This window comes from Sceloporus undulatus, chromosome 3, assembly GCF_019175285.1.
Source record: "Sceloporus undulatus isolate JIND9_A2432 ecotype Alabama chromosome 3, SceUnd_v1.1, whole genome shotgun sequence".
NCBI classification, from domain to species: Eukaryota; Metazoa; Chordata; class Lepidosauria; order Squamata; family Phrynosomatidae; genus Sceloporus; species Sceloporus undulatus.
In genome coordinates this window covers 155,684,394-155,711,721 of record NC_056524.1, presented here as the reverse complement: position 1 = coordinate 155,711,721, position 27,328 = coordinate 155,684,394, and the positions used below count along the sequence as shown (strand labels likewise).

Below are 27,328 nucleotides of genomic sequence, written 5' to 3'. Positions count from 1 at the left end.
TGACTGAGAAGATTATATGGGCTATGGGAGGCATACACACTGAATGGGACATCATGCACAGATCTGGGGTTATGAGGGGTCTAATAAGAAGCCATGAAATTGCAGAGATGAATTGTGCCCCATTTTCCCACCCCCATTTTCAGATGCTAAATATTGTCTATAGGTAGACTTGTGAAACTAGTCATTATAACAAAATGATTAAATCACTTTACAAATCATGATTTACTCACTGTTTACTATAATAGCTAATGTTTTTAGGTACTTTGGGGAATGGTTGACATTATGGAGGTATGAAATACATTATAATTAATACACATTCTCTCTATATATATATAGATATAGACTTATAATATATATAATAATTATATACCACAGTCAGTTTGACCTTATGTAGAAAACTAGAGTTGGAAGCCCAAATGGTATTGAGACAAAATATTGTGGTTGTGTTCTGAAGGGATTTCAGGGAACTGGTGAGAAGGCAATTTCTGAACCATTTCTGATCTTAAGTAAAAGTGAGCCTATGACAATTATGGACCGAAACAGACGGGTGTCTAGGGGCAACTTGACACTGCCCCTTTGAGTGCTGGATCAGGCCCACAGCAACTGTACGTCATGGCCTTGATCTGGCTTTTTTCCCGGAGCAAACAAAAGGGGGGCAAAATGCCATTCCTTTTTTTCACTGGAAAAAGGGTGCCCTTTCTGCCACTGTCACAGCTTTTTTGGCGCTCCTGCAGCATGTGGTACATAAATGATGCACTGCCAGAGCACCAAAAAGCTGCCACTGTGTAAATGGCTGGGCAGCTTCACAGCAACTTCCTGCCAGCTTGGGAGTGTGCAATGTGTGTACATTCCCAAGATGCCGGGAAACTGTTGTATTTTGCAGGTCTGTTCCGGCACTAAATTTCTTTAAACCTTTAATCTAAATCCAGTTATTATGTGATCAAGATTGTTGCAGTTGCAGTTGTGGAGGGGAGACTTGCAACAAGAACTAAAGGCTCAATTATATGATGTCAATAGAAACTGGTTTAGAATTCCTGTGTGAGGAAAGCTGTGATTCTACTGCAGCAGAAGATCCCCAGCAATATTGCCTTACTGCTTTTAGGATAAGTTCTAGAAGGGTGGTCTTGCAAGTCTGTTCCTGCAAAAACAGGCATGTTTAGGCTTCTGGCACATGAAAGGATAAGAAATTTATTGTGGAATAAGCTTTTTATTGTGGAATAAGCTTTTGTAGACTAGAGTTAGCCTCATCAGATGATGGAGAAAAACATTGTAAAATGGGAGGTCTGAAATCAACAAACACAAGAGATTCATGACATTCCCAAGCGCTTTGGTAAATTGATTAAAGGAGTGGTGAAAGGTAGATAGGACCCAGGAAAAATTTAGGTGATTTTGGGATTTTTGGTATCCCATACCCTCCGACGATCCCAATTAATCCTATGCTGTCCTACTTTTAAAATGTACCAGTTCCTCTTTCCACCCACTTTCCCCCTTCATGCTCAGTTTACTCCAACTGCTGCAAATGGAGTTCAAACTGCAAAAGTAGTTTGCCCTCAATTAACTCAGTAGAAGGAAAGGGAGAGGAAGGTGCAGAATCTTGCTTTCCCCAGTAGGCCCAAGCAAAAAGAAACTGCTGCAGCCTCACTTAGGCTGTGTGTTCTTACTCATTAATAACTTTTACCATTTTGTGCACACTCTGATATTGCTTGGGCATATATGTCCTGTTTTTCATCTTTAAGGCGTTGCAGGATATAGTACCCTTTTATCACATTTGCTAATGGTGTGAACTGTCATTGTGGTCTCCTGACCCCACTAGTCAAGCTGTCCTTTGAAGGTCCAAATTTCAGCACTGAGATAGGTCTCACCTTGTACAAAAACAATTGACAGAGCACAAATGGAGAGACTGTCTCACTGATTTGTATTGCTTGATTTACTCCACAGTTAGGTTTTCCCCCCTTCCTCCTCTTGCTCTTTTATTAGTGCTTCATTTGCACAGTCTACTTTTTCCACATTGACAGTTTGTTTTAATCTTCTAATTGTAATAAAGAAATATATTTTAAGTATATTCTACCAACATTTATTTTGAAAAAGAGTGGTAAATGTTGGTAGTTGTTTTCAACTGATGTTTCTGAATTTAGAAATAAATATAATCCTATTTAAAGGGGGCATGGGTTAACTAAACTGTCACTTACTGCTAGAAGGAAAGGTCATCTATTTATGAAAGAAAGCCAGTTCCCATCATTCTTTCCACTATACCACGATCTACAATCTAAGGTGCAATTCACTATGGGCTGGAATCACAACGGCTGGCATCACTAAGGACTGGATGCAAGTCTGGCTACTATTCAAATAGTGCCCACAAGTGCACCTCTTCACTTTCTCTCATATAAGTGGTATATTTCTTAATGAGAAATATAAAATGCTACTGCTGTAATGATAAAATGAGCCCTTTGTCCTTTCCATTGGGTAGGCTAATCTTTCTTGCTTACTGAGGAACTTGCATAAATACCAGACACATATTATTTCTCTCTTTGTCCTTTGATGTGTCATATTTGAAATTTTAAGTGCCTCAGGACAGGGACCTTTTGTAGTTTCTCTATAAAGCCGAATCCATATTACATATGTATGTAAACATATGCATGGATGGGGAGAAGCAATTCCTTCACATGTACATTATTAGTCATTAATGTTTTCTTTCTGTCCTTCATTATGGCACTGTACAGACTGCCCAAAAGCAGTGTACTAGCGTCCAATATTAGGGTTAGGGAGCACACATCATCTACACACTCCCTAACTCTAATACATACTGGCAGTGTCAAAATGGCAATGCCTTGTCTACATGGGCGCCGCCATTATGGCGTCACAGCCACGCCGCAGCCAAACAGTGTGGCGTGCGTGTGACGTGCTCACGCCGCTGCAGGGTGCTTGTGGAGCCCTTTTAGCAGCGCCGGAACAAGCTCCAAAATGGAGCTCCTTTACACGGCCACGACAGCAATATGGAAAAGAAAGGGTCTGAGCGGCCCCTTTCTCTCTTTCCCTGCCGCTGTTGGGGTGTCCTTGGGGCATGAAGCCTCAAGAACACCCCTTTCCAGGCCATGGGAAAGCGGCGTTTTGCCACTTCCCCGAGGCCTGGAGAAGGGGCAAATCGGGGCCTCTGGGGCTGCCACTGTGGCCTGTTCAGGCCCCTATCCGTCAGGGAAAGGGGTGGGTGCAGGCCGCCCCAAAGGGGCAGTCTGTATCCTGCCTATGCTAATGTAACAAAACTGGAACTACTTTCCCTCCCCCTCAAAAAGTGTGCCTTACCTACTAAAAATTTACCCTTATCAGATATTATGGTAGTTGGTATTGTGGTAGTTGTGGAGGGGAGACTTGCAACAAGAACTATCTGAAAAGCTTGCATGAACTGAGCTGCTCAAAGGGAGGATAGGGATTTTCCCCCTGTAAATGAGCATACAGTGCGCCCGCACCATACGCGGGTGCGCCATACGCGGCCTTGAGCATACGCGCTCAAGCTGCGGGGCGGAAGGGGCGGTGCATCCCATTCAATTGAATGGGTGCGCACGCCCGTTGCGCCCCGTGCGCGCCCGTGCCGCTGCGCTGCCGCGCACGAGCCCCATTGTTTCCAATGGGGCTCGAGCATAGGCAGAATTCGCCTTATGCAGAAGGATCCGGAACGGATCCCCTGCGTAAGGCGAGGACGGACTGTATTTCCTTTGAGATAATCTACCTGGATCCATGTCCTGGTATATGGAAGGCCAGAACCAAAAGTAGGCAGACCACTTCTTTTCTTTCTGCCGTCCTTTATTCCCACCATAACAGTAACCAACGAAGGGACAGAACATTCTTGTGAGAGCAGTGGTTCTCAATTATTGATCATCCAGATGTTTTGGATTTCATCTTTCAGAAGCTTCCTCAACCAGCATGGCCAAAGTAGTGCATGCAAGGAGTGGAGGTTCAAAACATCTGGAAGACAATATGTTGAGAACCACAGTGGGAGAGACTGAACTGATCATTTGGAGAGAGGGTTTTTGAAATTAGTATATAGGCTATCAGGATGTGTCCCTTGGGTTATAGGATGTACCCGTCCTCAACTATAGCTTTAGTTCATTGATCTAATATTAACATTAATATGAATAGCTAAGCTTGGAAGGTCTAAAGTGCTTCCTGTTTCCAATGGTTCTGTCTTACTTTATTTGCAGAGACTTCTGGCAGCTCAACTTGCCCTTCATCTGAATGAGGCAATGCTGGAACAAAACCATCCATTACACAAAAAGACAGCAGCTTACCGAGGACAAGATATATACCGACAATACAAAACTGTTCCAAGAGTGATGATTTCACACCAGAGAAGAGTGGAGGAGGAATTCAAAAGAATAGCTTTTTCATCAAGCACCATCAGTTTTGTACAGTCTATTATTATTCCTGTGTAAGGGCTGGTGAGCACACATGGGCTTACATTTTAACATGATACAATATAAAAAATATGGAGTTATCACTTTGCTTCTGTAATATCCTAGTCATACATTATACTCACACCTCTCTACCCAAACCCTGGGATTTCCCATTCTGCCACTGGTATTGCTGGGCATTGAGCACAGTTTATAGCTTATCTTTCAGTGAAAAGTAGCCCAGATGGGCCTGTTATTTCCATAGCAGCATGAAACAGTAAAAGTTTTGAGCATCTGTTATGAGAGGGATGTCTCAGCCTAAAGATGGAGGGATAATTGTTTTTCAGGAATATAATTTTCCCCTTAGTGTAGCAATAGCAAGTACATTTCTATACCGCCTATCAATGAATTAATAATTCTCTAAGTGATTTACAATGTGTAAGGTAATTGCCCCCAAGATGCTGAGTACTCACTTTAGCGACCTATGGAATGATACATGGCTGAGTCAACCCAGAGCCCCTGGCTGGTATTGAACTCACAACCTTGTGGTTTGTGAATGAGTGTATACAGTACAGCCATTTAACCACTGCGCCACCAGGACTCTATTTCAGGACAATACATTCCTTATTGTCTCCCATGCGAATAGCTTTGCCTGCTGTGACCCCTGGTCTACCTCTCTCCTCTCTCTCACCAGTTCCAATGGGCACTAGCTGTTGCTGTCTGAAAATGGAACCGTGGCCAAAATCTAGTTCCTGATCTCATCCCACCTTGTCTCCCATGTGAAGAACACTGACTCAGCAAAAGCCTGTAAAACAAAAATAGAAATCATGTGGACTCCAGATATTATTGAACTGCAACTCCCAGCAGACCTAGTCTGCGATGGTGAGAAAAACTGGGAGTTGCAGTTGAATAACATCTGGAGGGCTTCAGGACTCCCACTCCTGTTGCACAGTGGGTCATCCCTAGAGAAACCAGTGGACCCTAAGTGTAGAGTGTCTGGAGGACTAGCCTGCCTGCTAAATCATTTTCTGGTAGGGGAAATGACCACAGTAGCTCATGCACTGGTAAATTTCCATTTAGACTACTGCAATGTACTCTTTCCTGACTGCTCTTGTAGACAACACACAGGGTGATGCAGTATATATCAGCCAGATTGCTGGCAGGAACACTTTACAGAAATTACATGCAAAAGGAACTGCACAAGTTGCCAGCTTGTTCCTGCTCCAAATTCAAGGTGCTGGTGATGACATTTAAAGCCCTGAACTTCTTGTGACCTTGAAACTTGATGGAGTGCCTCTCCCTATATATTCCTAACTGATCTCTGAGATCTGCCAAAGAGTCCCTTCTTCCTCCATGTCTTCCCAGTGAAAGCAGTACAATATGTAGCAATGTTTGTAGCACCCTGGTTGTGCTTTCCCACTAGAAATTTGTTGGCCGGTGATGCTGGCTACTTTTTAGTGCCATGTTAACATCTGGCTTTTCACTATACTGTGTATATTCTTTTAACCTGTTTTAGAGTATTTAAAGTTTTTATTGTTTTGTGTTTTGCTACCTGTACTGTATTACTTCCTGAGCAGAGCAGAGCCAGAGTGTCATAGTGGTCTAGGACTCTGGGGAACAGGATTCGAATCCCCACTTAGCCATAAAACCCACTGGGTGACATTGAGCAAGTCACATTCTCTCAGCCTCAGAGGATGGCAAGCTCCCTATGATGAAACATGTTAAGAAAACCCTGCAATAGTGTCATCATAAGTCAGAAATGATTTGAAGGCACAACAACATCAATACTTCCTGAGATTGTTTTTAATAGGGGATGAGATATAAATAGGGTAATGAACATATGAGTTGATTTCAATTAATGGAAAGGTAAAGCCCTTTAAATGGTGGGTCTCCTTGTATGTTAGTACACCTACCTAGTATTTGTGGCTTCTGGGCATAACACAAATCACTGAATTGTGTGGAGTAAACTTACAGGGCAGTACAGACTGTGTTAGGACCATTGTTGAGACAAAGGGGAAAGTGGTACAATGGCATCTGTTTTTTTAAATTACTGATATTGTTATCCTGCTACTGTATTACTATGTTGTAAAGAACTATCAATACCCCACTATATTGAAACCAATACACTAATAACTACTTCCACTATCACCAGGAAACTTACATCCCTTTCTTTGAAATATTCCATCACGTGCCTATGGTAGAGATTTAGACAATACAAAATGATTTTAAAATAGCAATTATTATTAAACAACACAATTTTTAAAAGAATCTGTTCTTGCTTCTTTAATGAGTTTAAATTCTTTAAATTATGTTTTTTAAAGATTTTATTAATGGAGTTACTGGTACCAAAGCATAGTTACTGCTATGGAAGTATAGTTCCTTTCCCTAACCAAACATCAGCCTATTCCTTGGTCAAGCTTCATCCCAGTTAACTCAAGCATGGCACTGTACTCAAGCATGGATATGAAGCCTTCCCTCTGAGTGGGCTTGACTGCACACCAAGTATATAGCTATTAGTGGTGACCAACCCCAAAGAAAAACTATGTCCTCCATGAAATTTTATTTCAGATCCCAAAGTTCTTGCATTGCAGAGAGTTAAACATTGAAAAAATAATTCTCACCTACAACTGATAGTTTCTGTATTTGCATTCCCTTAGTACGTTTGCCTGCTCCCTTTTTTCATTGCCTAAGCTGTATTTCTAAATGTTCAATTAAAGTTTTAAGTAACTACTAGGCTAGAAATTTGGGGGGGGGGGCTGAAGGAAAATTTCATCTATGGGGACAGAATTCCAATATGGTCCACATCATGCCTTAGTTTGCCTCCTTCTCCAGTCACACCACTGCTGTAAACTAGATCCTTACATGATTTAACAATGTAGACTTCTGTTAAAGTCTTCAGCCTCATCCAGCAACTGCTACACCCACCACCAGGAATTACTCAGGCTTTACCTTATCCCTGAAGGCTGCCTTCTAGAATATTCCTCTTGTTCACAGACGTTCCTCAGCATCAGCTTTAAATGATTTTAGTTCTCAAGGAGGCAGGCAACCTGGTCTTGTTGCTGCAGCAGCTCTTCTCAACTAACTAGAGTGCCTTAGCACTATTCCTGATTAGATTCTTCACAGCTGGTTCACCTTTCACAGCTGACTCTTTTGCACAACTGACTGACCAACAGACTCTCAAAGTGTCATGATGGCTGCTTGGTTTATATTTGGCCCTTGCTCCAGTCAAACCAGATTCTTGGTAGCCAATATCCTAGCAAGGCCCCTTGTTTAAATTTCAGCACGAATAAGCACATTTGGAATGGTCAACAGGCCACCAATCAAACTCCACCTGGATTCCTATTTTCCTATATATGGTATGTTAGAAACCTAAGCTGCTGCCACACTGCAGAATGAATGCAGTTTGATACCACTTTAAGTGCTGCAGCTCCAGCCTATGGAAATGTGGGGTGTGTAGTTTTACTAGGTCTTTAGCGTTCTATGCCAAAGAATACTGGTGCCTCTTGTTATTGTTGTGTGCCTTCAAGTCATTTCTGATTTATGGCAACCCTAAGGTGAACCCATTATGAGGTTTTCTTACAAGATTTTTTCAGAGAAAGTTTGCAATTGCCTGAAGCTGAGAGTGTGGCTGGTTACAGACCGGCACTTTAGTGTGTGACGAGCACGCACTAGGGTTACAAAAGGGCGGTGCTTCCGCACCGCCCTAACCCTAGTGCGTGCTCGTCACGCACTAAATGGCGGCGGCCCTTCCATACGGCCGCCGCCGTGAGGACGTCACGGCCGCGCCGCCTCTAGACAGGGCGGCGCGGATGTGATGTCCTTGCTCTGCACCAGGGCGCTTAGTGCGCCCTGAACACGGAGCAGGAAGAAGCTCCGTTTCGGAGCTCTTTCCTGGTTTAGTCCGCTGGGCGCAGCCTTCAGACGGCCGCGCCCAGCGGACTAAAAAAAGAAAGGGGCCAAGCGGCCCCTTTCTCTTCTCCCCGCCGCCGCGGGGTGTCCTTGGGGCTTGAAGCCCCAGGGACACCCCTTTCAGACTGCGGGGAAGCGGCGTTTTGCTGCTTCCCCGCAGCCTGAAAAGCAGTGGATCGGGGCCTCAGCGGCTGCCATTCTGGCCGCTGAGGCCCTAATACTCCGGGGAAAGGGGCGGGTGCAGACCGCCCCAAATGGGCGGTCTATAACCCGCCTGTGTGACTTGGCCAAGATCACTGTGTGTTTCATGGGCAAGTGGTGAATCAAAGCCTGGTCTCCAGAGTCATAGTCCAACACCCAAACCACTACATCCCACTGGTGCCTTACAAAACTACAAATTCCAGGATTCTTTAGAATGGCACCATGGCAGTTGAAGTGGTGTCAAACTGTATTATTTCTACAGTGTAGATGCATCTCTAATGTTACAGAACATTCTCAGTGGCAAATAAGAGTGAATAGTCAGGAATAGTGTATGTACCGGAGGCCCTTTTAATTACACAATTATAGCACTGTCACATTTCCATCCTAGGGAAACTTGGAACTGCAGTTTGGAGATGGGGGTCTTTATCATCCTCAGCCAGAGAGCTCCTCAAGTGCTTCACCCAAACCGCAAGCCCCACAATCCTATGAGATGGAACCTTGGCAGTTCAAGTAGAATCACAGTGCTATAGTTCTTAAATGTGAAAGGGCCCCAAGTCATTCTGTGACATAATTCTGCTTCTTTGTAAGATGTGAGACATCTCACACCCGTTATTTCTACTTGGAGCAGTAGGAAAGGGAGAAAGTTAGCCATTAGCAACACAAACAACATTTTCAGTTTGTTATAAACTTATCACCTATTCTGTTTAATATGTGTACTGATCATATACATATAGTAGGATTAGACTTGAAGGTAGAAGGCATGACAATTAGAGGAAGGAACATGAAAAATTTAAGATATGCAGATGACACCATACTACTGGAAGCAAATAGCAAAGATGTGGAATGATCTCTAAAGAAAGTCAAGGAAGAAAGTGCAAAAGCACATGATAATGACCTCAGATGGTTTATATAACTTTAAAGCAGATAATGAAGATTTTGAAAAAGTTCAAGATTTTCCATACCTCGGCTCAGTCATTAATCAGAATGGAGACTGCAGTCAAGAAATCAGAAGACTTGAAATGACAGCTATGAAAGAACTAGACTGAAGTGTAAAGATATATAATTGAACACTAAAGTTAGGATTGTCCATGCCATTGTATTTCCCATTTCTATGTATGGTTGTGAAAGCTATACAGCAAACAAAGGTGACAGAAGGAAAATCCACTCATTTGAAATGTGGTGTGGGAGAAGAGTTGTGCAGATACCATAGACCACTAAAAAGACAAATAAATGGGTCCAAAAGTAAATTAAGGCTGAACTCTCCCAGGAAGCCCAGATAACTAAACTAAGACTGTCGTACTTTGGCCATATAATGAGAAGACATGACTCTCTAAAAAAAGGCAATAATGCTTGGTAAGGTAGAGGGAAGTAGGAAAAAAGGAATACCCCATTACAGATGGAGAGACTCAGTCAGAGAAGCCACAACCCTGACTCTGCAGGACTTGAACAGAGCTGCAGATGATAGACTGACTTGGTGGTCTGTCATTCATTGAGTCACTATAAGATGAATTCAAGGTGTCAGCAGTTAACAACAACAATAAATGGCTGGTCAGCATGATCTTATGGAGTATAGATACCCAGACCAAGAGACCCAAGGGTTTGGCTGTGTTCATTTCTGTTTATGAGCTGCTCTGATTTGCACTGATCTACCAAAAGAAGTGACCTTTTGAAAATTCATGTTTAACATTTGCACTTTTATATACAGTATAAGAACACTTTTGCAACAAGTGTTTTTTATTATTTGAACTTAAAAGCAGCTGCTTAAATAGAAGAACTTATATATGGCTATATATAAAAACCTATATATTAACACAGAGAAAAAATATTCTGTTTCAAATGAATACACAGAATATAACGAAAACCTGTTCTTGACTTTGATCTCAAGGATGTACAGTAATTTATATATTTTTATACAACTTTGCAGGACAACACGTATACTTCTGTGTGTCATTTCATGATGCATTTGAGCTGCTGCAGGGTGGAGGAGAAGTGGTATGAGTATAAAGGAAAAAGACATGCAGCATTATTAACCTATACATGTTTACTCAGAAATATATCTAACTGATTTCAGTAGGTCTGACTTCTCACTAAATGTGCATACAATTATAATGTCAAAATAAATCGAATCAGGATTTAATCCTATTTCTTTTGTAAATTGGAGACAATTGTTCCTAGCATACAGAAAAGATAATAAAATACTTTGAGTGAATTAGAATTTGGTATACTGGAAATTTATTTTAGTTCCTTCAGCGGGTAAAAATTATGGGTAGATCCCAAGTTATGCTCTGATGGCATATGGATGTAGACATCTTACTGAAGCAAAGCAGGTTTAGATGGGATTAGTGCTTATATAGCACATTGCCCAGAAAACCAACGAACACCCCCTTGAAATGCTAAGATGGAAGAAATGCCAGATATAAATCTCAGTCAAACAGTTGTAGTCAATCAACTACAATACAAACCAAAGGGCAGGTATATCAAAGGAAAACATTTAACATACTCTATGGTACCAGGATCCATTCCCATTGAGATATACATGTGCTACATACAGGTAAAGAAAATATGTTATAGCTGTTAAACATAATTTTCAAAAGAGCTGAGTTAAATAACTTTAATTATGTTATCCCTTCATGGTAATGTTTGCTTCTTTCATTCAAAGCAAGACCAGTTCCTACATAAGAACAGATTTGCTACAGTTGTAGGCAGTTTACAGTACAGTATAAGCATTTAAAAACATATTTTCACAACACCTTGATAAAAGAAAGCAAAAGAAGAACCTGAGAGTGGGCCTATCACATTTTCACTAACAATCATTATCCCCTGCTATCCCAGGCCATTAACAACCCACCAAAAAATGATTCTCCATTTAGGTAGTTATTGTCTTTCCTCTTTTGCAACAGTCTTGGATGATGATATCCCTCCTTACAGTGGTGCGGATTTAAATGCTCACCTTTGATCCTGCACACCAGCATCACTGACAAATGCAAGCCATTTTCTTAGTAAACCAAAATATCTATAGTTGGTACTCAGCAGCTACATGTCCATGGAAAGTTTGGCCCAGTTCTCTTTTTGACTGGATGTTTCCTCAATGGTATGTTCAGTACGTCAAAATGGCGTCGTCACATACAGATGGGTGCCGCCATTTTGACGTCACGGACGCACAGCATCCAGACATCACGTGCCGGAAGTGGCGCCGCGAGTGCGCACCTCGTGCCTTGTGGTGCCTTTTCCAGGGCACAGGAAGAAGCGCCATTTTGGCGCTTCTTTCTTGCTGCACCCAGGAACCGCGCAGTTTGGCTGCTGTGGTTCCCGAACGCAGCAACCGGCAGTGGCGCGAGACCACCCATTTTGGGCGGTCTGTAACGCGCCATAGTCAACTTGGAAAAGATGGATTTCTGCATTTCTAGTCTTGGTAAGTATATTGCACATATTTTTAAAACTACACGTGAATTCACATTATTTTTGCATTATTTTTACATTGTGAAGTCGAAGGCTTTCATGGCCGGCATCCATAGTTTTTTGTGGGTTTTTCGGGCTATGTGGCCATGTTCTGGAAGAGTTTCTTTCTGATGTTTCGCCAGCATCTGTGGCTGGCATTTTCTGAAGAAAAAAACATTTTTACATTGATTTTACTGTAATTACTGCTTATATTCTACTTTTTCTCCAGAATCAGGACTCCAGATGATGAACAAAAATTAAAACTAGCATAGACCAAAAATCTACATAAAATCATACTAAAAATAAACGTAATCGAATAGCCTATAGAATTCAAAACAATGTAAAGCATATCCATTAAAAAAAGGCAACTTTATAAACAGTATAGCATACTATTCAAAATTCCCAAGAGAATGTTGTAATTTAAATAAAACCAAATCCTTTTCACCTAAAAGGACAACAAGAAGAGAAGCACTCTAGCCTTCCTAGGGAAGGGTTTTTCAGAGCCTGGGAGTAGTCACCAAGAAGGCCCTCCCCACCAAATTTACCTGGGGATTTTAATTTATTTTAAACTTAATTTCAAGAACCATGAAGGGAAATAATAGGGTGGGGAAAACTAAGAGAACAGCTTCCTCTGAAGAGCATGAAATATTTGTCTAAATTGTGACCTTTTGAAATAAATAACTGTAAAGTGAGCAAACATCCCACTCTGCACATGGGACAGAAAGTATTAGTATTCCATATTAATCCAACACCTACAGTGTATTTATTACACCATTATATGGCTGTATAACTAGGTTCAGAGTGAATTATGCAAGGAGATGAAACAGTCTAGCTCTGCCTTGGTTTCAACAGTGAATCTAAAGAGAAGCAGACATCAGAAAATACATTTAAGGACTTTTATTCAGCACAGTAGTTTTCTGATTTATGACATTAATTGTAAGCAGATAAGATATCTGCTCCGATCTTAGACTGAAGCAAATACAGTGTTTATACAAGTGTACATTAGATTCCTTCAAGACGGTACAATTTAAAAATATTGTGTTGGCCAAAATTCATATCTATCCTGATACTTTGCAAAATCTAATCAATGGATTTAAATTTATTTTAAACTTCATTTCAAGTAACCATGAAGGGAAATAATAGGACTTTCAACATCCTGATTCAGAGATTGGTCCACTATTTAGGCAAAGACAATAACACAGAAGAAAGACATTGTAAATCACAAAACAATTTTTTTATGTCAGCTGGCAGCAAGTTTGCATCTACTCTGCTGACATAGTTAACTGTAATAATAATAAAATTCTACAGGAAGTTGAATTGCAGTTTGAATTTTAATAACTGTCTCCATTCTTTGTCCCATGATTGATTGGTCTGACTAAAATTCAAAGCCACAACGTCCTTCTTTATTAGCAAATGTCCAGCCCATATAGTGCAGGAACTGAACGACTGAATGGTCATTCATATGCCAACCATTGCAAAAAGCAGACCACCACTGCAAGCTAATGGCAGAACACGCAGAAAATGCTGTTAAGTGCCAGTTTCACGTTATGATCTATCAATCCTTTTCCATCCTTGATTGCCCCTTCCATGAAATCAAAATAGATTAAAATGCTTAACTAATCTTGTATGCAGATATACCCTCAATAAAGGTGACATACTGAATTGAGACTGGCCAATCTGTACACTGGTCTTCTGGACTTTCACAAGCTGGTCACAGGTTAAACAAAGGTGGGTCATGCCATGGAGCAAATGGTCCCTGTTAACAGGTCAGTGCTGGTGCTGTGGGTGCAAATCACTCTGAAGTCAGAATGAGGTGCCCAGCCATCAGTGCTGGGCACCTAATTCTGACCTCAGAGTGATTTGCACCCACAGCGCCAGCATTGCCCAACTCCCAGGGACCACCTGGAATGGTAGCCACCTGCCATTGCCATTGCCATGTTTTGCTCCAGGTTTTCTGAAAAACCCGGAGCCAAAGTCTTTTTAATACAGGAACAGGGTAGAAATCGGGTTTAGGTGTTGTGTAAACAGCCCAGACTTGATTCGGGGTTTCGGGGCTGTGTAGTGTAAACACAGCCAACTCAGGCAGGAATTCTGGGTATATAGGAAATGTAGACAAACCCTGTATGTAGATTTAAAGCTTAGAAACAGAGGGGGAGAAAGAGAAAGAGGACAAATTATTAAAAAAAACTTTGGCGCGTTACAGACCGCCGAGAAGTGGCGGTCTGCCGTCGCCGCCGGTTGCAGCGTCCGGGAACTGCAGCAGCCAAACGGCGCGGTTCCCGGACACTGCCAAGAAGGAGCACGAAAATCGCTCTCCTCCTTGCGGCCTGGAAGAGACGCTGCAAGGCGCTAGTCGCACACTCACGGCATCACTTCTGCCACGTGACATGCGGACACAGAGCGTCCGTTACGTCAAAATGGCGGTGGCCGTGTGGAACAGCCGCCGCCATTTGTTACGGACTCTGTCCGTAACAGGGTAAGGGGCGTCTAGAAGAGACACCCCTTTTTCAAACTGGGACATCCTGAGGACGTCCGAAATGGCAGTCTGTAACCCGCCTTTGCAACTACACTTCCCAGGATTTTGCAAGAGAAGCAATAAAGCAGCCGTAACTAGTATAAAATTGGAATACATTTGCAATATATCGATACCTCTTCCACAACTTGATTTTGAGTTCTCAGAAGCATCTGGTGAGTTGCTGGTGGAAACAGGATGCCTTTTAGATAAGGTGAAGCATGACATAACTCAGAAAAAAACATGTTCTCATGCAACATCCAACATCACCACTCCTTCTTCTGTATAGAAAAATCTTATATCCTTTTACAAATTCTTTCCTCTGCCAAATTCTCTCCATTATCTATGCATTATCCTTCATTCTGTTACTACCATGGCCAGCCAGATACTTATGGGATGCTCACAAGCATGAGCACCTCCCGCTCAAGTTTCCCAGCAATTGGCATTCCAAGGGTCACTGTTTTTGATCCTGACTATAAAATCAATTTAACTTGTAGCCATTCACACAATTCCAATCCATATCCTAGTTCTCAGCTAATTATTTCCTCTGCTAAAATTATTTTCCAAATTCAAATTAATTTATCTTCAGATATCCACAAATAATTTTCCTTCGATTCATTGTGTGCTTGGAATCCTTCTCACATTAGCTACCTACCTTCATATCTAGTATCCACTACTCTCTGGGCTTTCCATGTATGATACACTGAATGAGTAAAAGGGATACAGCTTGGATCAAAATTTTAATTACTGTCAGTACAGAAGGACGTGAAAAATAGGGATGTAATTCTTTGTTAATTTCACTGAGAAATGAAGCACTGAGTAATTTTAGCAATTTTCTTCCTGCTGCAGGAAAATGTTGTTTAAAAAACAGTTCACAAGGACTAGTCACGGTTCAGTATTTATTCTGCACAGCATTCACATGTGGTACTTTTGCTGAGAAAATGGCATTTTCTGCGCAAGAAAGATTTTTTTTCTGTGCAAGAAAATATGTTTCTTATGAATAAAATGCTTCCGCTAAGGACTTATTCTGGGCAGAATTTGTACAGTGGGCCCTTGGTATCCATTGGGGTTTGGTTCCAGGGCACCCCCTCCTCCCATAGATAACAAAATCTGTGGATTCTCAAGTCCCAATGGCATAGTAAAATGGTGACCCTTATATAAAATGGAAAAACCAAGGCTTGCTTTTTGAAATTTACATATTTTAAAAACATTTTCAAGCCATGGATGCTTGAATCAGTGGATAGAAAATCCATGGATAGGAGGGATACATTGTATTTTTGTGCAGAAAATAGCATTTTCTATGCAAAAATAGCATACATGAATTTTGTGCAAATCCACAAACATTCTCATCCTGTTTTCTGTTTCTCAGGTTTCCCAACATTGAGGAACATGTTTTTGGCCCTTTTTTGGAGGACAGAGGGGGGAAATATATATTTGAATATTCTTTCCATCCCTAATGCAAAAGTTTTTGTGACATCTCAGTAATAGGATGCTTACCTATATGAAGACCTCCCATGATGATCAATCTCCTTTTGCTCGAACACATATTGCCCAATTATCATATTTTCAAGTCTATATCTTTTAGGCTGGTTTGACAGCATGCATTCTTCATAGAATTTTACAATCCTCGTGGGAAACTGCTGCAGCTGTTGAAACTGGCTCTGCACTGACCCCCTGGGATTTACAGTTAGGACTCGGGGAACTCCCTTTTTCAAAAACAAGTAAGTTCAAGTACAATTTTGTATACAAAAGGCAAAAGACTCAATGAAAAAACCATACAGTGTCCTCCATGGATTGAAACATAATTTTTGACATATGAGTTCCTATTTAGGATCGTGTTCAAGCAGCCAAGTTGGCAGGTCAATCATAAGGACTCATCTTCTGTGGTTTTCAGCTTGACTGCATATACACAATGCAAATGCAGCTGCATCCATGAAGAGAGGCGATAGTACAGTCTTCATGAGCGCAGATGCTGCTCTCCAAGCATTCTCCAGTAAATAACATATAGCAGGTGATTCCAAGAAAGATCCTATGCACGTAAAGAACACTGGCTTTTATGCACTTGTCTCTGTCATGATAAAGTTATGCTTCATGAGAACATAGAAATGATCATGTTCTATGCACACATAAGATGCGGGAGGGAGGTTTCCAACTGTGACATAGGGAACCCTTCCTTAGAAGTGCATTGGGGTCTTTAATTAGAAGATCAGTAATAGTAGATACAATTCTTTAAAGCACAGATTCCTTGCTAATACTGATCTTCCTCTACAATATGCAGCATTGTTTGTTTTATTCCTCTACAATATGCAGCATTGTTTGTTTTATTTAAGAAATAGTTTGGAAAAGCCATGCTGGCTGAAATATTTGGGCAGTTGTGGTCTAAAACAGTAACTTTTACAAGCTCTGACTTTGTTCACAAAGAGGAACCCTCGACTTACCGTAGGAGAGACCCAAAAGGATTGGCCAAGTGTGTACCCCAGAATATGTTCCAGTATCCAGTATCCTCTACAAAATACCATGGTTTCATGGCAGACATGCTGATTTGAAAAGCATTCGCATGAACAAATGAATTCCTTGCTTAACAAATTCCACTGCTTTTCACCCTAAGACAACATTAGCATTTAGGTAAAGAGAACACAAGACAAGTTTCTAAACAAAATAAACCTGTCCTGCTAATATTCTGAAGCTTAAATCATAACATTGCCCAGTGGTCTTAGCAAGTATGATATTCCAGAGAGCCGATGTTAAAATAAAGAGAATCATTACTTTGTCCAGTTTAGTTTAAATACAATTTGATGACAACTTTAAAATTCATTTGATCCTACAGAGTGCATTACCTTGACCTATGCCAGGCACTTGGTAAGACCCTGTTGCTTGTTTCAGCACTATCTGAAGGATAGCACACTGAGGTTCTTACAGATGCTGGAAATGAATACAGACCTATGAGCCAGTGATTAACTGAGAACCAGAGTAAGAACATGACAAAAGATGTATGGCAGAAAGAACTCTAACTAGGGATAGGAGAAATGGTAGCTACTGAGTATTTTAAGAGGAAATAGGTATTGGAAACCAGTGAGTATCAAATCATAGTTTCTGTCTTTCAAGCCAGTAGACTGGGCTGCTGCCATAGTACCAGGGTGAATAAAATTGCCCTTTGGAGTACTAGATACATTGGTTTCAGATTTTTCCCAAAGCTATGGATTTTGGTAAAACAAGAATTTATATAAGGGAATACATCGTCTCCAAATTACATTCAATACATTTGGCACAAGATTATGGACTTAAGAGAGGCAGATCTTGAACATTCACTTATTTTGGTTGTGAGTGCAACTGTATAGCAAGAATGTCTTCACTTTTGCTAGACTTGTGCAACTTGCACCTCTTTTCTTTAAAGTAGGGGTGAAATGGATTGAATGAGCTGAATGTGGCTCCCCATGGCTGCTTTTGTGGAACCCCCCGACCCCAAAATAAGTCATCAAAAATATCACGTCTAGTATGTAGTGTCAGGTTTTGGAATCATAATCTTCTTAATAACAATAATTGGATTATGTGAGTTGAGAGAGAAATTATATTCTTGAATCCCACAGTCATATTTTTAAAAAGAACTTCTTCTTGTAGAGCAGATAGGCAATTAATACCCAGAGGGAAGTGGCCAGCAGATGCTGAAAGAGTGGTTCGGCATGTGAAGTTGCATACTTCATTTCCCACCTGAAAGGGAAATAAGAACCCAGCAGGGAGCTTGCAACATAGATGAGGATTGAATTCATCCCTGTATATTTGTGATAAAAACAAAAATAACACAGTTAGGATGTACCCTTGTGGGGAAATTCATACAATCTTTCTGTGACATTTTATATATCTTAATGCTAACCTGTTACACTGCCCACATGCTTCCTTATGAAGTATGAATCATCATTACTATACTTGTGAGGACATATACTGGTCTATTCTCCTTGCCCAAGAGCCCTGGTTAAAAAGTGAATCAAGAAGTGCCACCATCCCTTAAATCTTAAACCATTCAGAATTCTAGAAAACTGGGGTTGTCTTCTTGGAGCCAAATTTAACACTTTTGGAGAGATGGCAAGACTAACAGTCAGCGGGAATCCTGGTTCATGGAAGCAAAAGCCTGGTTCTCTCAAGTAAACAATACCATATACATTTGTGTGAAGTCGACCTCATGTATAAATTAAAGGAAAGTTTCAGGGTCAAGATTATAGATTTTGCTATCACCCCTGTGTTAGTCGAGTGTAAAACCTAGGGGGCTATAACAAAGGAGAAAACACCACTTCCGTCCCTCCTTCTCCTTCTCTGGACCTCTCTCAGCCACCTGACACCACTTCCCAGGTGCTGGAGGAGAGGTTTGAAAATCACATTGGGGAGAAAAGGAAGTGGAGTTAAAAGGGGTATTTCTTTGATGGGAAGAGAAGCTTTAAAATCTGATAGGGAAACTCTTTCACACACACAAAACTTCTGCCTCCAGGCACGAAGAGTGGAGCATCACAGCAGTAATTGTTTCAGGACCTTTCTAAACAGTATTAGTGTATTGACCCGTATATAAGTCAGCTCAGGATTTTAGGGTCAATTTGGAGCATAAATTTCTCAATTTATAGTCGACTATATACGGTAATCCAACATCTGGCTGTAGTAGTTCAGATTGCAACTGCAATTTTATGTGACTGAATAATCCAGGGTTGTGTTATTGTTGTTGTTGTTGCTGTTTTGTTTTCAAGTTTATTTGCCAGGAAGAAAAATAAATCAATAAATTATAAATCTTCTCCCTGACAGTTTTTGTGGAGGTAACTTCTGAAGGAGTTACAAGGACACCAACTACCAACCTGAAATGGTACCACCAAGGCATGTTTACCACCTCAGTGAAAATTCATCCTGAATGAGGGGCAGGTGCCTGTGAGCTACACTTACATATACTCAGACTGATTCAGGGCTTGGAGAAGTTCCTTTTTTGATGATGAACCACAGGGTATAATCATTGCCTGATATAATCATTGCCCATGGTGGCGGTGGGATTCTGGGGCTGAAATCCTCTTTGTTAGTCCCAAATAGAAACAACTGTTGAATGAGGAGTCACTGAACTGTTCTGCTTCTTTCCTTTTCTCTTTTTCTAAACTTTCAGGAGCAAACAACATGATCTTGGAAGCAATTATTTCTACTGCTACCTCCAGTGAAGGCCAGACTAAATTTTACTTAATGAATCTTGTGCTAATCAGTCTTTCAATCTCACATACAACAAATATACAATTAAAGTCACAGTCAATAATGATTATAAAAGCAGCAGATATAAAAACTTTAAAAAAAATATTAAAATGCAGGATGCTTGTTATGACTACTCCTACTGAAAGTAGCAAGATACACATGTGTTGCATAAAGCAATGGTGAATGCAAATGCTAAGGTGAACACTAATGTACTAAGGTACATCAAGAAGTACCACCTTGATACTAAGGTACATCAATAAGCACCACCTTGATACACTTGCCATATACTGAGGTTGTTCACTAGGCAGGAAAAAGTGTTATAAATTAAGTGGGACCTAGAGCTGTGTTCACTGTCAAAAATATTGGTCCTTTTCATGGAGTCAAGGGCAACGCCAAAGATATGGATGCCAGGGTTTGTAACAGAACCAGAATAGAATTCGATGGACTGAAAGGGGAGAAGTGACAAAGTTTGGGGTTGATTGACTTGGCAGCCAATAACTTTAATTACCAAACAATAGTTTAACTAACATAACGGTTTGCAAAATACTGGCACTAGCAATATTTTTCAAAGGCATCCTCAACAACTCCCCCAAGGGTAACATAGGTAGAACAAAGGGACAGATGTTCTACAGAGAACATATATATAAAAAAAGTAAGGACTGCCTCCACTAATCCTGGACAACTGGAAGATATTCTCTAGTAAGGCTAGGGATGACAGGAAATTGATTTAGAGAGCCTGAATATTATATACAGTGTTCAGCAGAAGATCAGCCATGCATACTTTTAAGCAGCATTATGGGGACTGATGAGGGCAAAAGCCTAGCTTGGATACCTGAATTATGACCTATTATAGGCATAAGCCATTTGGCACCGCAGCTTAATAAATTACAAGGCTGTATTCCTGAACAAACACATAATTAAGTAGAGACGGACAGGTGGCTCCAGAGGAAGTCGTAAGATTGAGCAAAATACCAAATGATTTATTGTTGCCTTCAACCAGATATAGTTGCTCCACTTTCAAAGTAGCATCACTTGTTAATGTCTATAAGTACTTATATGAATCACCAAGCAACCCTTCCATATGTTTGGTACTGAAGTCCTACAATTCCCACCCAAGTGGCTGAATGATCTGTGCACCAAACATCATGATGAGTAATCTATTTATTAGTTATTTTTTTTCTGTCCTTCTGCAGAAAAGGACACCACACAACTTTTTAAAAAAGGCTGTTAAAATTTGACAGTTAAACATAAACTCTCATAAAACTAACCTGTAAAATACATCCTCAATAAATCACTAAACATTCTCAACATTCACAGTCGAAAGCCACAGCAACACCAGTAGTCAGGAAAGGTTCTGGAAATAAAAAGATTTCACCAGATGGCAGAAGTAGAGCAGGGAGGTAGAGTTTTGTCTTTTTGGCAACTATTGCTGAATTGCAATTGCTTGTTTGTTTTCAATGACCCTGTGTAGCTGTTTTACCTGCAAAGAACTCTGCATATGTAAGAAAGATGAGATTATTAAAACCTGTGAACTCTCTGCTTGGCTCTCTACTCACTTTAACCCAGATGACAATCCATTTTGGGACACAACATATCCTTGAATTTCTGCAGGCCTACCATAGCAAGACAGATCATACCATTGGGTATTATCCTGCCCTGATAACATGCACAAGCTGGCACCAATCAAACATCTGCAAAGAGCTATAATTGGAAAATTACATTGTTGTTCATTGTTCCAATCGAGGATCACAGTAAGTCTCTTACCTGGAAAAATGAAAGGCTGGCCTCCCCACCATTTTTTCACATCGATAACATAAAACATGATTCCCAGCAAGACAAAGGAAAAGCAGCTCAGCGTAGTAACAAAAGACAAAGACCTAGCAGAGACAGGAAACAGTCAAGGAGTCATGAGACAAGCCCATTATATGGTGTCTGATGGAAGCTGCAAACCCAATGGCTACTCTCTCAGGAAAGAGCTATGGAACAGAAATTTACTTTCAAAAGGTAATCCATTCCTATTACTTGCTACAAACGTTGAGAGGCAGCCAGATGTCATCGCTTACTATGATGTTTGGGAAGTAACTCATTATATTTATTTCAAATTACTTTTTGATAGAGGAACTCTAGAATTGATATGCGAATTGCATAAAATTGCTGCCAATAGACAAGTAAAAATGTATTAAAATGACATTGAAAAGTGAATATTCAGGAACTTCATCTTTACTCATTTCATTTCTTCTGGAATTTGACTTTGTACATCTTGGTTACAAAAAAGAAAATAATTACAGGTAACTATGTTGCTTGAAAATGGTTGCTTACTAGTTCTAAGGATGAATGGGTGGGACATTGTGGTGTTCCATCATTCTGTGTTAATGTTTGTGCTTGTTTATGAGATTAAATAAAATCTTGTGGTTTGTTAGGAGTGGGAATGAATGCTAAGAATGTGGGAATGCAAATGATGATGGGCTAAGAGATAGCGGTTGAAAGGTTGAGGTTTTTTTTTTGGCAGGTTCTTGCACGTTGCAGAGATGAGTGGTAGAGAGTGGGTCAGAATTGTTGACCAGCACATCTAGAAGGGACCAGATTGAGAGAAGCTCTGGCTGTGTTCTTGGATAGATCATCTCTATTGGCTGTCTGATTATAATTCATTTGGGAGGGAACTGCAATCCTTCTAACAGTGAGGTTCACAATGTGAAGTCGAAGGCTTTCATGGCCGGCATCCATAGTTTTTTGTGGGTATTTCGGGCTATGTGGCCATGTTCTAGAAGAATTTATTCTTAACGTTTTGCCAGCATCAGTGGCTGGCATCTTCAGAGAAAGATGCCAGCCACAGATACTAGCAAAATGTCATGAATAAACTCGTCTAGAACATGGCCCAAAAAACCAACCAGGTTCACAGTTTGGATATTGTCCCTGAAGCCACAAGTAACGTTGGCAGCACAGAGCACCTTCTTTCAGCTTAGGTTGGTACAGCAACCATGACTCTCTCTAGAGATAGGCTAGCTATGATCTGCTACATTCATTTTGATTAATGCAATGCATTATATACGATGCTGCCTCTGAAAATGGTTTGGCAAATCTCATCTGGTTCAAAAGGGTATCAAGATTTTAACAGGGCCAGGGCTATATGATTGCAGTACATTAGTACTTTGTGATTTCCAATCCATTTCCAGACTCAGTTCAGAATGCAGGTATTAACTTTTAAAGCCCCAAATAGCTTGGGGGCATATTATCTGAAGGAGCATCTCCATCCATATCTACTTACCTGGATCTTAAGATCATCTTCTAAGTCTGACTCTGCACAAGAAAAAGATGATAGGAAGGGGAGCCAGAAGAGTCTCCTGATCTTGGGGCTCCTGATGGTTTGGCTAAATGTATAGTACCATAATTGCCTCTACTTCCATCTTCTTTGTGTAACCTGAATCATGACCTCAAGGCCAAAGCTCAATAGCAGGGGAAGCTTTCAAAAAGGGTGGGTTGGAGAGGAGCCTTATTCTAAGACTACAAAGCAGGGGGTGGGCAACACAGGAGGTCTTCCAGGCCCCAAAGTGGGTCTCTGAAGGCCCCCAGATGCAGCAGTTTTTTCCCTTCAAACCCTTCCCCCTCACATTCCCTTAAAACTTCCTAAAAAGGAAAAAGCTCCAAAAATGAAAAATGAAACCAGAAGTGATGTGATAACACTTTTGGTTGCACGGGTTGTGCTAATGTGGCCTGCTGGATGTATAGCCTCTGCTTCCTCTGCAGATGCTCCATGGGATGGATGGGATAGTTTAGGGGCCCAAATGTGGCCCATAGGCCATAAGTTCTCCATCATTACTCCACAGTATATCTTCAGATACAGACTCTTGCCAGTCCTCTACATTTTATCTTTCTTTCTTTGGGCAGAAAAGGTTCAAATGTATAATGCAGCTAAGGTACAGCTCTTCTAATGCATCGTTTATTTAATGCTTCTCCATGATCTGGTTGCCTATGTATTTAAACACACAGCAAGTGACTGAAGCAGCTTCGCTTGAACAGAAGATGTTTCCCTTTAACTCAAACGTCCATTGTCTTCTGCACTATTTTTCATTCCTCTCCTTAGACCCAACCAGACAGGGAGTTTATTTGCATACTGCAAGAGCTGTAAGTAAGTAGCTATTGATTTTTCACTTTTTCTTGAAAACCATCAAGTGCTTCATCCAAAGTGTTTCATCCTGTCTGATAAGCGCTATAAAAAAGGGCTAGAGATAATGGGCAGGCTCATTTGAACCTCTCTAGGTGTTCAAAGCTAGTTAACTCTCCATTAGGAGTCATTGCATTTTCTCAGGCTTTCTTAAGAACATGAAAGAGACACTGTGTCTTTGGTACCATTCCCTTGTGCTTAGTTCAAAAACAGAAGAAAAAGCCACAGAATTTGGGAACAAAGATATTCAGTCCAAATAAAATACAGGGTTTAAGATCAACATTATTATGCAGATGTTCATAAGAAGATCACAATTCTACACTAATGTCAGCCTATCCTTCTGGAAAAATGAATGCCTTGTGCTTAGATTCAGCCATCTGCATGTTTACTACATTACTGGCTGCTGTGTGGTTGCTTCTGTTCTGTGCTCCTGGTAATGAACATGATGTGGCTTCAAAGATTTAGAGTGGATCGCGTGATAATATGCCACATTAATGATACTCAGCCCCACGCCTAGGCAAGGAAATACTGTAATTCAAAATAACCAATTATTACAAGTAATAACATGGGAGTCCACAGCCACATTACTATCAGTCAGTCAATATGGGGAATTGGTTAGAGTGTTAGTGAAGGACTTGTGAAATCCAGGTTCAATTCCCAAGTGGGGAACCGTGAGCCAGTCATGCTCTTAGTGTGTTATACTTGAATTCATCACACAGGGGAAATTGAAAGTTTAAAAGGGTCAGAACCCACAATTATCCAGCATATTAGGCACAATTGTGCGAATGGTTTTCACACGACATTGCATGCAAACTGCTTAGAATTAGATAAGAAATAAGGAAATAAGAACCAGGAAATAAGGATTTTCAGGAAAATATAGGAAATTAATTTCCATTTCATTCATGAATTAGTTTTTTGGGCAATTGCTGTAGTGTGACAGCTACTTGTGGTTTATTCACAGGATTCTCCCTGTTTTTGTGTTTGTTGCCAGATTTCCCATGGTTCTTTGGGGCGAGTTTAATTCCAGTGCCACAGAATAAATAAAATAAGTACCCACCCTTCTTCGTAGCCAGAGCTCTTAAAACAAACAGCTGATGCGAGTGCAGAGAGAGAGAGAGAATGAATGCTTGTCTCAGAATACTTGTCTGAGTCCCGGTGTGTTCCTCTCTCCATGTGTGTCTCCTGCTTCAGCAGCATCAATCCCCAAACTATCCCCTTTAAGGGATTTCGGACTTCAGCTGTCAGAATCTCAGGCTATAGGCCAACATGGCTGAGATTTCTGGGAGCTGAAGTCCAAAATCCTTTAAAGGGGACTGTTTGGGGATCAGTTCAGTCTTCCCTCTGAGCCACAGCTCTTAAAGAAACAGCTACTAAGGGAAGGCAGGGACATAAAAAAGAGAGATTTGTTGTGGTCTACGTGTGAAAACCATTTGAACATTTGATCACTTTTTCTTTTATCATTATCGGGATGGAGGCACATTTGGTCTCATCATGTGAAAATCATTCATGTATTTGCATGCAAGTGCAGAGTGATCTCGGATTCTGCATGGGATAACCATACTTTGCATGTGAAAACCATTTGCGCAATTGTGAGTTAATAACCGGTTTTTGCCATTTTAAACTTTCAATTTTTCCCCATGTGATAAACTCCATAAGGCTGTTGTGAGGGTAAATTGGGGAACACGAAAGCCATGCACACTACTTTGATCTCACTGGAGGAAAGGAAGATGATAAATTTAACAAACAAATGTATCATCAGTAACTGCCGGTCATATCTTAGTACTGGCAATAAAGAGGAAGTTTGCCGCTGAGACTAGGGATGGGTGGCTCAAGTTCAATTTCACATTGTTTCTCATTTCTGTACTTTAAAATTTTCACACTATATTTTTAATTTTTGTAAGGTGCCATAGGTCTCTTATTAGAAAAAAAAAAGGCAAGATGGACTTCCTTCACCGGAGAGCAAGCCTAATAAATGCTTTTCACTTGGAAATGTTTTCCGCCATACTGGCCAGGTGATTCTGGGGCTTGAAGTCCTTATATGTAATTTTTCTAAGCTCTATGTAATGTGTGTATAGGCCTATGGGGATAGGCCATACATTACTTGTTTACTGTAGGAAGGAGGAATCCCATGTTTAAATGAGCCATTACCAACCTTGGCTAAAACTCGCACATCACCTCGATGCACAATGCTGTTCAATGGAAGCAGTCATCATGTTCAAGCTGAGAATCATCATCAAATAATGGGGGATCAGGTGATGTGCATCAGCATGAATAAAACAGATCAGGACAAAAGAAACCCAGTGAGAGTGAGGGCATGACAAACAATGAACTGGCACTAGAATGCCAGAGCCAAATAGGGCACATTGGGTTGTGTCTAGGGTAGAGAGTATCTTTCCTCTTGCAAGCTCTGACAAAATTCTGTGGTGACTTGCATCAATCACAATTATACAGTGATTGTGAAAGCACTTACCAAAGATTTTTATTGATGGGAATGAATCCTTCATTTTGTGTACATTTGGTTAGAATGGCAGAGACAATCCCCTTAAGAAGAAGAAAAATCAGAGAAGAGGTCAATAACAAGTAATAAGGAAAGACTATCTAACTCAAAAATCACAGAAAAGGGAGGAGAGGAAGGAGGAGGGACAGATTCTATGCCAAGTTTTAAGTGTTTCCATTGATTAATTTATCAAAAGATGACTTGCAGAGGAAGGAGAGAAAACTCAACTGTACACAAGACTCTCATTTGAGGCATGATTGTTTTATCTTATGTCACTTACTCAAGGAAAGCCTTTTCCAAAAATTGGATTAGACTGAATCCATGGGCCAGTATTGCAAGAGAGATGAAGCCCGCAACTGGCATTAGTCCATCCAGTTTAGCACAAATTGTTACTGAGCAGAGTATTTCCGTTGTGTTCCAGCCAGTTATACCTTATTCTGGGGCACTTCAGTGCCTTGTCCCCACAACTTCCTCCAGTTCCCTATAGGAACATGCAGTGCTGTGTGCTGAACCACTGAAAATATTCAGTCTTCATGGAGATATTTTGGCACCTCTCCCTGTTTGAAGACAAATCTTCTTTTCAAAAATGTCTTCACTTCTCCATTTTGTTTCTTTGTGGCTCTATTTTGTCTCTGATCTTGTTGGTCCCACCCAGTGAGCTCCTCAAAGAGCGTGGTTTCCTTCCACCAATTATGTTCCTTTCAAATGAATTTCAGAGGTTCATAAAGCCTTCTCGTCATAGTTTCTGTATTTATTTGCTTATTTATAAAACTGTTAATGAGTTGCCAGCTTACAATTTTTAAATACGTTTTCAATTTTAATTTTTCAGTTTAAAAGCTAACTTTAAAACTTTGACACAACTTAATAAGAAACATATTACAAAAAAACAACAACAAGGAAAACGTTGAAAATATTTATGATATATACTGAAAATGATCTAAAAGCCATGTGGAACAAAATGTTTTAACAGCCTGCTTGAAGCTAAATAGAGATGAAAACAATGTAGGCTCCCT

General features: G+C 40.6%; 1 protein-coding gene across 2 annotated transcripts in view; it reads right to left on the bottom strand.

Moving 5' to 3' along the window:
• Positions 1–15,678: 15,678 nt before the first annotated feature.
• The window catches only part of LOC121926365 (heparan-alpha-glucosaminide N-acetyltransferase-like), a 27,208-nt gene continuing 15,558 nt past the window's right edge, over positions 15,679–27,328 (bottom strand). The window contains exons 2-4 of one of the 2 annotated variants that reach the window (XM_042459298.1): positions 26,289–26,359; positions 21,421–21,533; positions 15,679–18,214 (exon numbers count right to left, since the gene is read on the bottom strand). In XM_042459298.1, the coding sequence (XP_042315232.1) occupies positions 18,033–18,214; positions 21,421–21,533; positions 26,289–26,359 (366 nt within the window). In that variant the 3' untranslated portion in view covers positions 15,679–18,032. Of the gene's footprint in view, positions 18,215–21,099; positions 21,149–21,420; positions 21,534–26,288; positions 26,360–27,328 lie in introns of those variants that run through there. The other variant, XM_042459299.1, reaches the window with a different exon arrangement.